The sequence below is a fragment of the Ammospiza caudacuta genome, chromosome 16, assembly GCF_027887145.1.
Source record: "Ammospiza caudacuta isolate bAmmCau1 chromosome 16, bAmmCau1.pri, whole genome shotgun sequence".
Lineage (NCBI taxonomy): Eukaryota > Metazoa > Chordata > Aves > Passeriformes > Passerellidae > Ammospiza > Ammospiza caudacuta.
Genome location: NC_080608.1, coordinates 7299679 through 7317358, shown reverse-complemented (window position 1 = coordinate 7317358; position 17680 = coordinate 7299679). Strand labels below are relative to the sequence as shown.

Genomic DNA, 17680 nt, shown 5'->3' with positions numbered 1-17680 from the left:
TTCATTGCCTTCTTCAGTTTTATCCCTATTTCTAAAACCTGGACACAGTCAATTGTCTTAGCAATCCTATAAATCATAAATATAGATTGTGCTGAAATTAAAGCCATATTGAAATAAAATGGAAAGATGAACCCTAATGAAAATTAAATGAGGTGAACCAGAGAAGATGTGACCAGATAAGACAACTGGAATGGGCCTCTACCTCCTTCAATACAAGAAAAATACCTTCAGTACTCATGGAAACAAAATATTAACACAGAAAAAGAACTCCAAAAAGTGCAAATAAACCAAACTAAAAAAACTACCAAAACAGTTACCATAATACCCCAGTACCAGATTCTGAGATACCCCTACACATAATCTTTTTACAAGGTCTTGTAAAGTGTTCAGTTATAAAAAAAGAAAGAGCACCATGACACAAGCTTTGTGTCTGTCCAGTTAAATCAGAGGAGCAGAAAAGAGATGATGACTGGAGGCTTGAATTAAATGGCAAAGTGCAGCTGCAGTTGATTTACATGAGTGGGACCCTACCTGCAGCATCAGTGGTAACCTCCAGAACCACCTGTGCAGGGAAAGGTTTCCTCCTAATCCTTGTCTATAAAGATCTTTATACCCTCAATCAGATTTTAATTTCTTCTAAGATTGTAACTTAGTTAAAAAAAAAAAAAAACTGAAAAACCTATTTCTTTAAAAAAAATCATAATACTGAATACTGCAGTATACTCACCTGGAAATTACTCCAGGACCCTTTGAAGCCAGGCTAAGTTTTTTTGTATTTGTATTATTACATACATAAATGCAAAATAAAAATACCTTCCTGAACAACAGCATTCAACATTTTATCCATATCCTTCAGTTTTAATAATGGGCAAAACATTTACTTGAAATGATAGTGTGAGTTCTTCATAACATAAAACCAGCTTGCATTAGAAGATGAAGACAGAAGGCCATGAAAAAGTAATCTTGAGTGCATTTTCAGTATCTCTTTCTTCAAAAAGAAATAAAATGCTCTGGTTGGGAGATTGGGTAGATGTTTCTTTAACACACAGTTAAAGCAGTGTCCTTAGAAAATTCTTTTTCAGATAAATATTGCATCTCTTGAATGCATTTCTGGAAGGCATAGCACAGTAACATGGAAATGACTAATGGCATATCTTTCTTATAGCTACTCTACCACCTCTTTAAAAATCCAACAGCAACAAAAGTCATCTCCTCTCTGCTGTATGTGCCATTTCTGCAGCAACACTAATGCTGTGAAACAATATTCAAAGGCATTTCAGGATAACCATAATGGAACATTTGTACATTCCAACCATAGGTGCTTTGGAGACCCCTTGGAGAAGCAGCCCACAGATTGGTGTTTAAAGATGCACAGTGTTTTACACTCAGTTGTTTGCCAAGAATAAGATACACCCTGGGATGGAACTATGAAACAAGCTCCTGTTGTGTGTAATGATAAACAGAAGGAGAGAGGGATGAATACTCAGCATTTGCCTCCTTGCCTTTGTCTTGTTTTCCATCTCATGCACTGATGGACATCTCTGCTTTTTACAGAGAGAACCAAATGGAAAAGCCATGAGCCATGTTCTAGAGAGTGAATGATATGGTGAAAACACAGGTGCTGATATCACCCTGAAAGGGTAGAGCTTATCAGCAAGGTCTACCAATAATTTACCTCCTCAGCTGCACACAAACTAATGTCCTGCAGTCATCTGAGTTCAAGGGATTTCTAAGCTCTTTCCAAGTAGTTTTCATTGCCCAAAATTTGTAATACTTCAGTAAAAATATCTATGAGGTAGACTGTAACAAGCTTTATGATTACAGTAAATTAATGTTTTCTTGGTTTCTCCCATCAGCAGAAGTACTGCAAATTTTATTGTGAGTGTTTCTTCCTATGCAGTATCAGTCATATTGCCTTGTTAAGGTACAAGACTATTATTCTAAAGTGCACATCTTGGTTTTAAGTTATTAAAATGTCATTAAAATTTAGGTCATTAAAATGTGAAAGGCTCCATCTGCAAATCACAACAACTAATTTTTTAAGTTAAAAAACCCCAAAGCTACACAAATATCTGTTGTTGATAGCTAATTTTTGCTAGCATTTCTACCAGTTACAAACACTGTTAAAACCCGCGCAACAAAGAAAGTCACAATAGCAAAGGACAAAAAGAGAGTACAGAATTTGTGGATGTCAACATTGTGATAAAGAAAATTTTCCTTCTTACTCCAATATTTCTGATGCTTACCTAGAGATCTCCAAATGGAGATAGGTTCTGGATTGACAGAAACAGCTCTCCGAAGTAGATTAAAAAGTTATGATCCCTGAGAGAAGCCAGCCAGATAATGCTGGAGCACCCCAACAGCTACACATCCCCTGCTTTTCTCCATTCTGACACTGAAGAGAATGCACCATAACATTTTTCAATATATACTGAATAAATTTTCCATTACCACTTTAAATAGGAAAAAAGCTGGATGCAACACCTTCTACAGTAAAGATATCTCAGTCTTGCAAGGATTGTTAAGGTCTATCACTACATTTTTTATGTGAAAACAAATGTTAACTTTATAATCCCCAGTGGCTTTACAACCCTGCAAAGGGCTTTGGGAAAAGGATATTTTTCCACATTAAAAGGTCTTATGCTTTCATATGCCTTTCACTTTTCAAGATAAATTTTTGGAGAAAATATTTTAAAATGTCAGAGTTTTAATAAACAGTCCTGAGACAGATCCCTGTCAGCAAATGAAAACAAACCCATAAGCTGGAAGTATTTTTTTTGGGCAACACACATGAGGAACAGGGGGCCATTGTGCAGCAGAAAAGTTATTATATATTTACCATAGTGGAAAGGGATTGGGATGACTGACACAACTGCAAGGCTCAGTTCAGAGCCCATCCCTGCAAGGGAGAGAAGCCATAGAGGCATTGGAGCAATGCCAGAGAAAGGCAGTGGAGCTGGGACTGGGTTTGGAGCAGCCCCTGAGGGATTTGGGGGGCTCAGCCTGGAGAAAAGGAACCTCAGGGGAGACCTTGTCCCTCTTAGAGCTCCCTGGCAGGAGGCTGTAGCCAGGTGAGGGTCATTCTCTTCCACCAAGAAACAAGCAAAGAGCAAGAGTAACAGCTCAGGTTGAACTAGGAGAGGTGTAGACTGCATATTAGGAAAAATTTCTTTACAGTAAGGGCTGTTAAACATGGTAATGGGCTGCCCTAGTGAGGTAAAGTCACCATTCCTGCAGGGATTTCAAAGATGTGCAGATGTGAGATGTGTCAGCGGCAGCCACCACAAAAAAAAAGCAAACAAAAAATAAAGGTAAACCATTGAAGGATGTCGCATGTATTCCATATGCTGCAAATGATGCAGTTTTTTTGGAAAACTGTTCTCAGAAATGACCCACTGCACCACATGAAGATGGAGCAAACAGTAGCCTCTCAATTCAGAAGCTGAGCAGGATAAGGCACTCCGGCCAACCCTCCCTGGGAAATGCTGAATGTGGACTCACAGCCATCTGTGAGAACAATTCAGGGTGCTGAAGATTTGCTCGTTTCTGAGCAACTGCCAGGAAAGATCATGTCCAGGGACCAGAACCCCTGGGGACCCTCCCTGCATTGACGGCACCCCCCTGAAGCCCCTTCTGTGCTGGCACAGCCATTTCTGGGGAGCAGCCCCAGGACTGCTGAGCTCCTCTCTGCTCCGACACAAGGAGCATTTCTCATGGAGCTCTCTCCTTGTGGTGTGATCTCACAGCCTCCTCCTGGCCCTGAGACATCCTTGCCATCTGCTCGTACAGATGGCACGTTCATGTACATTTTAAAAAAGGGTTTTCCAAACATTTTCTATTCTCTCTCTTCTCAGATAGTTCTAGACTAGCAGATGCAGTAAATGTTCTAGGAATGACTATTCAGAAAGAAAAAAAAAATGATCTTACACAAGAAATTTAGAGGAGGAAAAAATTCTAGTCACTGAGCAGCAAATAGAAATATCAGCATTATAGTCTAAAAATCACTGATAGACACAGCCTTAAAGTGCTCTTCTGCTGAGGCTCACACGCATCCTGAATCTGGAGAACATACCTGGAAGGACAAACCTCCAGAATTTTTTATAACTTATCATAGTTTCTCTCCTGCAAAGCAGGACTGAGAACTGTTCCAAGAAGAGCTCTCTTCAATTACTTTGCACACTGAAGTCCACAAGAAATTTGAATTTTCAGAGAAATAAAAAAATGGATCCAGGAAATGCAAGAAAAAGAGACCCCAACAAACCCCTTACACTTGAGGAGTTCAGGTAATCCTTATCTCCCAGAAAACATTTTATCATTCTGTAAAGTTAAATACCGAAGCAAGATAAAACATTGGGTGAACAAATCAGTAATTATTGTCCCAGAAAATGCATTAAAACATAAAGGAAATGTGTTCTGGGTGAAAAAATTACCCAAACTAGATATTTAACAAGAATAAAAACTAAATCCAAGTACTTACTCCTTCAGATATGACATTTGGAAAGGACAAATTCTTCCATTCAAGGCCCATATTCTTCCATTCAATAAATAGTATTCCACAATGTCTCACATTAAAATGTGAAAGAAAAGCTTCATCTGTTAATCCCAACAACTAGAAAGTGATTATGACCCACAAGAGGTGTTATCAGTTCTAAAATGTCCTAACTTTTATTTTTGTTACATACGCAAGGACCCCAACCCTGCTCCTACTTCTGAGATCCATCTCAGATTTTACCAATTTTAGTAAAAAACCCAATATGTGGAAGTAGAATTTCTACACATATAAATATATTGTATTTATTTATTAAATATATATCATATATGTATGTGTTTGTATACACACATCTAGCATTTATCAAGTTGAGTCTTGATCAGAGAATTCTGAGATTTTATCTATGTCCTTCCAACTGGAAAATCTCCCTTCTCAGGGTCACCAACTACCAGCTCAAATATGATCAAAGACATTGCAGAAGAGAAATGGTAGATTGCTGTAATTCTAAATTATATAAATTATTACATTTTAATTTAAGATTAAATGTTTGATGACCTCTATTTGTTTTTTGGAATATGCAATACCCTTGGAGCAACTTAAACTATTTCATGGTTCTGTAGCTGATGGAGTTTTTCTTACTAATAAAGACTAAATGCCACAGTCTGTCTGTTAGGCAATAAAACTCAGAATTCTTTTCACTTCATTGCAATGTAATAATTTTGGATAATAGGGCTTTTAATGGAAAGGATTCCTGTGACTTAAAGCTTTTTTCTTATTAAGCTTAATTGAATTAATTATTCACATATTAATTTAACGGCTAATTCATAAAAAAAATAAAAGCAAAAGACCCTTCTGAATACTTATCCTATACTTAAAATCTAATAAAGGTACTGAAAAAGAAAGATATCTTTGTTTTCTTTCAGATAGGAAAGATATTTAAAACACAACTACTCTCCCTCCTGCTGAGGAGGAATGGTGAAAAGATGCCATTCCAAATCCTACAGAAAAATGCATAATAACCTATGAGTCTGTAACTGAAAAGAGATATTTATGAGAGTCAATGATCTCCTTTATTTTTTTTTTCCCCATAAATTGCATCTTTGCTAAAACTGGCCCATTTTGTGAATGGGCTGCTACAAAGGGAAAGTGGAACAATGGGATTCCGAGAAAATAAAGCAGATTTGTATCCATAACCCGGCCATCCCAAGGTGCACATGAGGGCTGGCATTTTATAATACTTCATAATAATGCTTGGCACTTGTGTAGTGTTTTATGGGATCAAAGCACTTTACAAACTAATTAATTAATCTTCACAACACCCCTGTGAGAAGGTAGGTTTTAGTGTTCAATTCACCAAATGGAATAACTGAGCAGAGAAGCTGGATGATTTGTTTCGTGTCCAAATTTTCAGTTCACAGAAACAGTGATATTAGAAATAGCAGTAGTTGCATTTCTCTGCTTTATTCCTTGAAACTTACAAAAGAACTGCTTGCATGAGAAAGGAAAACAGCATCTGGGCAAATCTTGGGCCAGAGCTGATACCTTCTTAATTTAAAACAACAATAAATTCACTTAAGAGACACACTGGAATTTAAGTTCCTTTCCTTATGCTGGATCTATATTGACAGTGCAAGAAAAGAGCCATGATCAGACATGTCGTGCCCCAGGATTTCCAAATAACCAGATTGGGGTGGTAATGATTCCTTGGTAATGCAGAAATCATTTGTACTTGAAATTCTACATAATTGTACAGTAATCCATTTTTTTAAGTATTTGCAATAGCTACATGATTTCAGTTTGAAATGTTGTTTTACTACATTTGCATTTATCTCTGCAAGTTCTCAACAAGTTCTTGCTTTGACCACCTGCATACAAGATTTAAGGGTCCTTACAGATTTAAGGGTCCTTACACATGTCTATGTACACTAACAGCCTTGAAAACCTGGACACAGAAATGGAATTAACCTCGTTTCTTGGGCAAGAGTAAATAACTGCATGCCAGACTGTGAATTAGCCTTGGCAAGTGTTAGCAAATGAAAAGTCAGTAATTGCATCTATAGGTGCACAAAAAAATTACCCACTTAACACAATGGAAATGCTTCTTCACAGATGGATATTCTCATGTTCAAACAAGTGATATAAAAATTACTTTTTACTTCCTCTTTGCAATGCCTATATATCCAAAATTAAGAAAACTTGTATTTTTAATTGGAGGACAGAAAACTACTGACACTTCAGGCATCCTAATAAAAATAAACATCACGTTCACTTATTTATTTTAACAAACAGCAACACTACTCTGAGATACCGTTGGTGCTATTTATGCTAGAGGGTAACTCATTATAATGTTTATTTCCTCTTCTCCCCTGAGGCTGGACAAGGCCCCAGTTGGTGCAAAGGGCTGCACAGCCAAGAGAGGCACCAATGTGATGGAAGCAGAAACACCTGCCCCCTTGACAGGCATCATGATCAAGAGCAGAGCATCCAAAATAATATATTCTCCCCAGAAAATAAGTCCAGGTTCTTCTTATCTCTTCTGAAATCCCCAAAGAGAAAAGGTTTTGAGAAAATATTTTGTTTAACATGAATGTGCATTAAAAGTCCTTAAACACCTTCTGTCCAGCTTTTGGAAACATCATATTGTAGCAAAAAGATAAGTCTGCTGCCTTTTTGCAGAAGATATTTTGAGATAACAAAGGTATTTGAAATATTGTAGGCAGTTCAAAGATTTAATTTTAATTCACAGAATCACAAAATTTTAAGGGGTTAGAATGGATCTTAATAACCATCCAGTCGTAAACCTCTGCCATGGGCAGGAACATCTCCCACCTGGTTCTTGAGCTTGCTCTTGAACACTTCTAGAGTTCCAGCTAGTAGAAATTATTTTAATATTTTAAAACTGAAGAATGGAGCTGTACCTCCAAATTATGCTTAGCATTTAATTAAAATTAAGCCCTACCAGAAAAAAATCCCAAAAACCAAAACAAAAATCCTAACCCCCCAAAAAACAAACACCCTAAAAAACAAACAAAAACAAATGAGAAAAAATAAAAAGAAAAATGTAGCAAAATAAAGATAAAACGCTTTACTGAAGGGTAGCTGGTGTGAGCACTTCACCTCTCAAAGAATTTGGGCAGAGAACTAAAGACATTTGCAAAGCAATTGCTTGTAAAATAGTCCATGGGATTTCATAGATAATGAGGTGGCTATGAGGAGTTAAACTGCTGAACAAGTCTAATAATGCAACAAAAATGCCCAATGCTGTCTTACCAGAGAAAAATATGGCAGAATCTATTTCATTTGCAGAAGTGAAAATTTCCAAGCAGCTGAAACTGAGTGAGCAGACAGCAGAAGGCACAGCTGAGACAACACAAAATAGAGTCATCCAGGACTGTTTAGGATTTTGTGACTCAATGCTGGTAGCAGGAAATGGAGAACAAAGCAAGGCCATCATACACATAATTCTCTCATTTGTGGGAGATTACTGTGTTCCATCAGTCAAACAGGAATTATTGCTGGCTGAGTTGGAGACTCAGTTGGTAATGCATTAGATGAATCTTGGCAAGTAAAACTGTTGGGCTTTCAAATTGAAAAAGTCTTTAATTTCTAAAAAACTCCTCTGTTCTGCTTCCTTTTGTTTTTCTTCTGGCTAAAAAGGATGGCAATGTCATTACCTCACAGAACATAGTTTGTATCAGGTGTTCTGTATATATCCCATTTTTCTGTAAAAGAACACCCACAAACTTCATTTACAGAAAGCATAAAACCATCCTCCTGAAGAGATACGATAGCACACAATGCTCTTGGTCAAGTAATTATCAGTTCTCTAGCCACAGTCACAAAGCTCTCTTGTGAGGAATATTGGGAGAAGTGCGTGCAAGGGTCAATATCTCTGTAAACATCCTGGTAATGGTGCAAAAACCACACAAAACATCTTGGTCTTCAGCCACTTCTTCAACTATTTTTAATCTTTGTACTCTAAACTAAATTTCCCCCCTTACTCTGACACATGGCATCATAAGACTCTACAAACAAAGGGACAAGTTCCAGAGAGACACCATAACGTGGTTACTCAAAAAGCAGTAATTCTAAATTGGCAAGTTTTATTCAACCTATACTGTTTACTATCCTAGATTTGAATGTCTAAATGTACTGTTCTAAATGTTGTCAAATCACTAATATCCTCTTGCAAGTCATCTTAATTTCCAACATAGTAATTTTCCCTGTAATGACTCTTCATTTAAGACTACATGTTTACAATTTTCTACCATTTAGGTGATTTAAGTAAATCATCTACTGAATGTCCTGGTCTTGGCAGCAGTGAATAATTTTTCTTGACAGATGGAATATGAAAAAAATACTAAATAAAACATTTTCCCAAAACATAAATAGCTGGCAGTTATCCCTCAGAAATAAAAGTCCTTCTTAACCTAAAAGCAGCCAGCATGTCATGTTCCCTGTAAAAACAAGGTCAAAAATTTAGTTATGCCCTTAACTAATGCGCTATTGCAGTGGAGAAGGCAGGCTATGTGGACAGCATCCCAGCCATTTAGATGCCTCCATCCATTATTAGCTATTTATTCTGAGCCATTTCTCTTTTTTCTCCCATTTTCTCTCCCCTCTTTCTGCAGCAGCATAATCCAGGTGCTCACAAAACTGCCTCTTAGTCCTTCCTGAAATTTACCTTCCCAACATCAAATCTAACCAGATGTGGCATGAACATGTGTGGGCTCTGCTCACAGAAACAAAGAGAACAATGTTAAGGGATCACTGCTTGCAGTATGAAATAGAAATTAAATGTAGGGACACAAAAGAAAGGGATGGTTACATTTATACTGATGAAATCACTTGCTATTCAATGGATTTGGTTACAGCAATCAAGGTAAATGCAACCAAATTCACAACAACATTTATACATATGTGTATGTTATGATGTTTATAAATAAATGTATAGGGAGGTGAAAAATTTCAGACTGATACTTAAAGGAATCTCAGTCTAGAAAAATGAATCCCACAGTGAGAATGTGTGACTGCAAGTACAAGTTAAAGTAAATTAATGCAGCAACAACAGTAGATTTTCAGAATAAATAGTGTATAGGGGGTTTTAGATATGTGAGAAATGTAACTAAGCAGGCATTTTTAAGATGTGGGAATTACTAATAAGCAAGAATTAAATATATCAGTAATGTGGACATTTGAAATAACAATAAATCTGAGTTGAATTTAGATGAAATAGATACAGCTACTTAAAGCTATAAAATTAAAACCTTAATGCTAGAATGAGATCATTGATTGCCACTTGATCCAGGGAAGGCAAAAGCAGAACATGGGCAGTCACATAACCCTGGTGTATTTCCACTGGTGCATATTCCCCATCCGGCCCAGGGTTTGAAGGAAGTTTTAGCCACAGAGCCTTTCTGAGCCCTACAGGGCTGAGTCTGAGGAGCAGGAATCAATTCTACAATTCACAAGACTTGTCTGGGGCTCATCAAGAATTAGGACCTGTAAGAAGGGGTTTTCTTACACGTCATCTATTAGGTACCTGCTGTGTCCCACAGTCCCCACCCCAGAACAACAAGAACCAGCAGTGCCTTCACCCCTGCGCTGCCCAAGGACAGAGCTGCCACAGCAGTGAGGCAACTGCAGTCCCCAAATGCCATCCCCAGCCTCGGGGACACTCACCCTGCCCCTGCCCCCAGGCACAACTCACAGCCAGCACTCAGCCTCTGCCAGCTCACAGGGCAAAGAGCACTCTAAAATGCACCAAGTGGAGTCTTAAAAGAGATGTAAGAACCGATAATCTCAAATATGAGACTGCTAGGTATACCAGAATACTAGAAAATTATCTCCTAAAGTGAAATTATTTTACCTAGGGAAAAAAACCTGCCTAAATACCTTTAACTCTGAGCCGTGCACCAGCCCTACAATAGAAAAAAAAAAAAAATCCCATTTTAGAATTATTCCAAAACCATTTTGGATAACATATTGGGATTGCAAGTATTGAAGAAAATAACTCTGGGAAATAATGGCTCAAATCATTAATAATGATTCTTTTAATTACATTAAACAGCTTAAAGTGAAAAATAGATACCATTTCACTTTAGTGCATCTCATAAGAGACAGTAAAACTGCTTTGCTATTTATGCTGAATGAAAAGGAGGAAAAGCTTCACCCAAAACAATCAAGCAGTATCAACATCAGTTCAGCTCAAAGAAAAGAAACAAACAAAATCCTCAAAACCTTAAACAAAGTCTATTTCATGAAAGGTTTTGAGGGTTTTAAAAAACAAACGAGCATCAAAAAAACTCCCAGAAAACAAAACTTTCTCTTACTTGATTCTTCTATGGACAATTTTTTGTGAGCTCTACTTACTGTTTACCAACCTTTTAAAAAAACAGAAATTATTACAGATGCTTAAGCACTCAGAATAAAAAATGGCACAAATAGCACAAAAAGGTTAGCATTATTGAAGACATTAAATTTGATATTTATTTCTAATTTATTCTGGAAGAAAATAATAAAGATTATGATTTCAGGAGCTTAAACTGAAAACAAACCATTGTTAGTCTGGCTCTCACTCCATTAATATAAATATGTGTTATGTAGCTGGTTTATATTTCACTTTACACTACAGCTGCATTTCATGGAACCAAGTATCTGTTGGTTCATTGAACAAGCACAAAAACTCCAGACTTGCTCACAGCCACAGTGCCAGAGCCTGAACTGCTCCCACAGAAAACACAACTGGACACAACAAACTTTGGTAAATACCATCCCCAGCTCTGCAGCATTTCCTGCTGTTAACCCAGGCAATGCTTTCCTGCTGTTTTCTTCCTACCCACACAGCACTGGCAGTCACCTTTTTCAGTTCTATTTTTAAATCCATTTCTCAGCAATAATTTATCCTGCTGACATCACTAAGCAGACAATTTCCCAAGTTTTCAGAGCTTCTCAAGAGTGAAGCCCTTTGGTTGATTTCTCCAGTCACCCCTCTCCATACAGTCATACAGAACAACAACAGACCATAAAACATTTCAAGTCATACCTCATCTCAGTGAAAATCATCTTTAAAGCATATCAGTTAAACTACCAGTTCAGCTGTCATATACATTTTCTGTTTTTTCCTCTAATCCTCATTTTGTATTTCATATTTCAATTCCTTTGAAGAAGCAGTTCTAAACTAGGCTTTTAATCCAGAATGAGTATTTCAAATAATATTTACAGTCTTATTTGTTCTTAATACAAGTCTCTGAACTGTACTAAAAATGGCAGTTTATCTCAAAAATTTGTATAAAAATACAATCCTTAGATTTAGAATACAAGCTTAGAATACTTTTTTTCCTAGAATATCATCAGCTATATAGAACACAGAAATAAAAAGCATTAAAAAACAAACAAAAAAGAGCAAGGTTTTTATTTTTAGTTTTTAATCATGGTTTTAAATTAAGAGGCAGAAGAGTTAGGAATGTTCATACTGACCTGAGCCCATAAAGGACTGTTCCATCTGGATGCAGACGAATCATTCTGTTCTTCACAGTAACACCATGGACAAATGACTTCTTGTCATTCAGGAAATAGGTATCAGGCACCCAGAGCTGATCAGCTACTCTGTTGTCCAGGGTAAGGTTTAGAGGTATTACATTATAGGACAGCCTCTTATCCCTCCACGCTTGCTGGAAGTACATGGTCAAGGTATAGTCCTGTGAGCAGAAAAAAACAAAAAACCAAAAAAGGTTTGCATTGAAAGATACGTATGCAAAAAAAATGACAATGCAAATACACATGTATTCATTGTGACTGTTCCTAAAGGCAAACATTTCTGTTCAGAATTTCCATGAGTAGATTTATTTTTTATGGTACTGAACATTTTGAATGGGTGTAATAACAGCAGTGAGAACACAAAGAAGATGGGGCATCTAAATTTTATTAATAGCTTCGAAGTTCTCACTTCAATATTTAAAAATAAAATTTAAAAAACTGTAGACATTGAACAGCCTGTAGCAATTTACAAGCCTAAGAGTTCTACAAATAAGGAACATTCACAGATCCAAATTTAATTTCAGGGTTTCAGGGTCTCCACTGTATCCAATAGAGTTCTGGATCAAGCCTTCTGTCTCTGAAGTTGCAGTCACCATCCAAAGACTTCCCTAAATTAAAATTTCTTCCAAGTCTGTTAACTTTTCCCTGGGCACTGAAACCAATGGGAATTTTTGTAAGGTTCCTAAGCTATATACTTAGCCTTAATTTTACAGATGAAGTAAGTCTGCTTACTTCTGGGGGACAATTCAGAGAGCACACCTAGCACCTCAGTAGTTACTCATGGTATTATGAGACTTGTACTTGATGCAGACCACCATTGTACAGTGCTTCAGAGATGTTTTGACCTCTTGGTTTTTTAAAGAACGTATTTACAAAGGTTATACCTTTGTCAAAATTGATATCCAGATGCAGAATAATCATTATATTTAGCCAATGCTAAAAAAAACCTCTACAAATAGTCCAAAAAATATGTTGAGAGCAATCCTGTGGAGAAAGACTTGCATAAACGGCAATATTAGTTCTTATTCCCCGCTTTATATTGTAAAGGAGAGTCCACTATTTAAAGCATTTTTATTACAGTTGAAAAAGAAAAATTTATCCTCCTGCTGAACTACTTTAAAAGCATATCCCACAAGTGTATTTTACAAGCATTCTCATTTAAAAGGATATTTGACATGAGAACACTATATAGAATATCTCAGATAATACAAAAATAAATTTTTCTTATTCTGCACTTTCCCAGAACATCCCAGTAGGAAATCACTGAAATTGGGTTGCTGTAATTATTCTCTTTACAATGTACAAGACCCACCCTTGAACTAGAGAGGGTCTGTGAGAACTGTGGTTATTTCAGCAGAATTCCATAAGCAATGACACAGAACCCTGAAACTAAGTGACCCTGCCTCTTCTGCAAAAGGAGTGTGCACTCAGAAGAATCAGTATAAGCTATTTTTTAATAGAAATATGCATTTCAGTGGAGGAAAGACTTTTTTTTTCCCCTCATCCCTCTCCAGAAGAGCCCACGTACATGGGCTTGAAAATGCCTCTTCAATTGTCAGTGAAGCAGGGGGAAATACACCTTCTGTTGTGAGCAGTGACTGCGTTTCCTCCTGCCCAGCACAAACCACAGATGGTGTTGCTGTCCCTCCAGTGCTCCTGCCTGCACTGGTTCCAGGCCAATCCCCTTCCCTTGTGCACCCCTGGCCATGCCTGGAGCCCCAGCACCTCTGGCCAGGAGCCACCACAGCCGCTCTGCAGGGGCTCAAGCAGGCACACACCAAACAGGCCTTCCCAGGTGTTTAACTACCAAATATATTCACCTGGTGCTGTTCTACAACCTGATCAGTTTTAACGATCTGAAACCAGGGTCAGGATGAGATGAGCTTGCAAGAGCATTCCACCTACATCTGAAGATTTTTACTGTTATGCTTCATCACTGTTCTGCAGGATTTGATTCATAACCAGCTACCAGAAAATCTCCAGTAGGATAATTTGTTAGTCTTTATTGTACTAATATATCACATCATCAAGTAATGATCTATAGCAATTGATTCTCTATTATCCTTGGAATGCTGCATTTCATTTCTACTCCAAGGAATAACCTACATGTATTAATATTCTGCACAAATGCATAGAACATGCTTTCCTTTTTACACCTCAGTAAAAGAGGAAAAGAAGAGGAGGAAAAACCCTAAACATACATGGTTCACTGCATAGAAGTGAATTACATAAAACTGTAAATTTGGAGCACTGGCAGAGCTGAAAGAAAAGCCAAGTCACCAGGCTGGAGTTTAAAATCAAACACACTGTGTTCCAGAAAGAGCTGGTGTTCTGACTAAAAATTATTTGTCATCTGTTGGCCCTAGTTTTCAGACGTGACTGGAGTTTCTAATGGTCAAAATAGAACTCCTTTGAAATTGTTATAAAATTCTCACAAGCTTTTGAATTTAGGTTTTTATTTTTAATAATTTTAAAAAACCCCAAAGATGTTCCAAGCTACATATTTCAAAGTGAATTTGATAAGATAGGAAAAAAGCAAAACCTGTCATGTAAACTGTGATCTATTCCTTAGAAAGGAGAGAGGCATCTGTTTTCAAAATCCCAAATGAAAGAGTAATTCAAAAAAGGTGTGCTGGTATAAGATGTCCCTAAAGTATCCCAAGATCCTTTACATGTTGACACTAACACTCTCATCTAGGAATGCTACAAGAAAAAAGTCTGGTAAACTCACATTAAATACGGGCATTCCCCTCTATTCTGGGGATAAATTGCAAAACAAACGTGTAAATATCTTGTCTCTAGGAAGAGAGGCACACAAAAGTAGAGAAATAGAAGTAAAGGATGATTTTATTTCATTAAGGTTTAGCATCCTTTTAAATTAACAAGATGAGACTCTTAGAACCAGTGTAAGTTGGAGGAAACAGGAGCAAATTCATTTTCACAGCCTTGCACAAGGGACTAATTCTACTGAGCTGAGAGAACTCCAAGCCCAAAGCTCCTGATGATGGGGTCAGTGCAAACCATTGCACAGATAAACTACAAAGGCACTGACTTTGCAGCACAGCCACACAGACACATTTCTCCCACAGAAATAAAGAGGTTCCTCAGTTGCCCTGGACATGAAAAGCTGTGTAAAACTGTATTAGTGTTGACAAAGCTGCAAGAAAAACCTAGAACATAAAGAAGCAAACATATTTTCTGTAAATATTATCAATTTTGTAGAGTTTCATTATTTTTAATTATTTCATTATTATTCCATTGTTTGCCTAGATCTAAATCTAATAAAGTTTTTTGTTCTGTCCAGAGCAAAAATTGAGGCATCAGAAAATGGATCATTACCCCTATTCTATTGTGATCAAAGAAAAGGTGTCTCTTTTCCTCACCTCACCTTTCCACTTTCCCTCTTCTTTATTTCATACAATGAACAAAAGAGCAGTAAATATAAGACAAAGTTAATGTTTATGCATAATTTTCCATATGAATAAAAAACTATCAAACACTTTCATTAGTATTAGCATATTCATGAGTTACTTTTATTCTGCAGTGGTTGCCTTCAAACATTTTAGCTGCTGGAAGTTTAAATACACTGAGGATTTAAACTTTTATTTAGATAAATACAAGTATTACAGACAGACATGGTGTCAGTGAATGGCCATCAATTTCAATTATGTAACAGAAGATACTGGATAGGAAAGCATCAAATCTGAATACTGGAATACTGGCATTCTTATTTATGTTCTGACATTTCATTCATGCTCTCAAATAAATGTTTCAGCAAAAAAAAAGAAAAATCAGTTTGGGCCTATTATTAGTTTCAAAAGATTAGAACACAGGCCTTGGCTAAACCTACCCATGGGCCAATAACTGACATATTGCTGATCTTTTTTATATTGGAAAAAGTACCAAGGCAAAAAAGGAAATAGAGGTCATGAATATTCACAATGACAGTGGGTGTCTAATGCAAAAGACTCTACCAGATGTAAATTTTTTCAAAGCATAATAATAAAGTCCAATGTGAGAAAACACATTTAAAATAAAGCTCCTTCTTCTGCATTACACAAATCAGGACTGATTCACACTGCAGCTTAAAACTGTAACCAACACTTGAATTAACAGGGCTAGAAAACAGCTACTGAAACACTGGAAGCAATAAAAACAAGAAACTTCAGAGGAAAAAAAATGCAAAAGAAATATACAATATCTAATGTATATAATATACATTCTGTATATTGTAAACAGTGTAAGACAGTGAAGTTGAAGATGCTGTTAATCATTGCTCTGCAGTAATGAACAGAGAACTCATTTGTGGTTTGGCTTAAGTCCACTCATCACATTCCTGGTTATTACTAACTTATAAAAACGTTTTACTACATTTCCACATATGGCTATTTTAAAAGAAAATAATTCCCTTCTGAAGGTGCTTGAAGCTGAAGATTTTGCCTGAGCACTATATTTATTTAACATGTACATTTAAAAAACTGTTGACAACATTTAAAAGTGCTAATTGACAATCTTTTCAACCCTCTTTTTAAATAAAACCAACCACTACAATGTTTGATTCAAAATTATCCATCTCAGTCTCTCATTGAGAAAACATAATGTAAAAATTATGCTTAATGCTGGAGACACCACAAAGTGACTTATAAAAGTAGAAAGAATGGTTGAAGGAATGTATGATACGAAAGAAACGCAAAAATAGTCATGTGCCCTTAAGAAAAAAATATTTTTCACACTCTGTAAATCTTTACTTTAAAATGAAAAAAATATTCCTCAAAACACATAAAAAAGCCACAAACAATGACATCAGGAACCTTACACAGAATTCAAGTTGAATTCTCTCAGTCTATGAAATCCAACTTCCCAAGCTGGCTTTAAATCTGTGAAACACTTGTATTTAACTGAGTCTCCTAAAACTTACTAGGGGAGTTTTCCTTGATGGGAATTACATCTTCACAAGTTTACGATATTTCCAAAAAGAAGCTCCCAACACCAAGCTTACCATTTATTTTTCTGCAACTGTCCTGGAACTATTCATCAGCAATTCTCATTTGTCAGCTGAGCAAAGCAGCCAAGATAGGCTGTTTATCTCCCACCACAGCTCTCAGAAAAAGTGTTACAGAATCAAGCAAGAGGCTTGGGTATGAACGCCAAATGAGTGTCAGCACAGCCTGACTCCTTAGCAGGAAAGTTTTGGCCCCGATTATATGAAATCTGAAATAAGAGACTGTAGGATTTCAGCATCAAGAGCATGAATCTGTGTCTCCTGAGGGTAGCCAATATTTATAATATTTGTGTTATGTTTATGTTTTTCCATGGTGATTTAGATAATGGCACAGCCTCACAGTACAATGGATTTCATGCACTGAAATGAATTGAAGCAGTTCTGGCTGATAAGTTTCCTGTAACCTTAATTAGTTTAGCAAGACTCTGTGACAGTTGATTTGAATTTCTGACAGGTCACCAGACTGAATCATGACACTGCACTGCTCTGAGCCAGCAATGTGCACATCACTGAAACCAGAGAGCTCTGCCACAGCTCTGCCAGCTCCCTCTGGTTTGCTGTCTCTTGTTAAGAAGAGGAAGATTGATTAAAGCGAACCTGGAGTGGAAAGTGCAATCTAACTGCTGCTTGGTTAAGAGAGTCATGTGTCT

At 36.8% G+C, this 17680-nt stretch overlaps 1 protein-coding gene across 3 annotated transcripts in view; it reads right to left on the bottom strand.

The window, feature by feature from the left end:
* Nucleotides 1-17680, bottom strand: part of GABRB2 (gamma-aminobutyric acid type A receptor subunit beta2) — a 133733-nt gene that overhangs the window by 76339 nt on the left and 39714 nt on the right. For all 3 annotated transcript variants that reach the window (XM_058815194.1, XM_058815195.1, XM_058815196.1), the window contains one exon: nt 11969-12189. In XM_058815194.1, coding sequence (XP_058671177.1) covers nt 11969-12189 — 221 coding nt within the window. The remainder of the gene's footprint in view (nt 1-11968; nt 12190-17680) is intronic.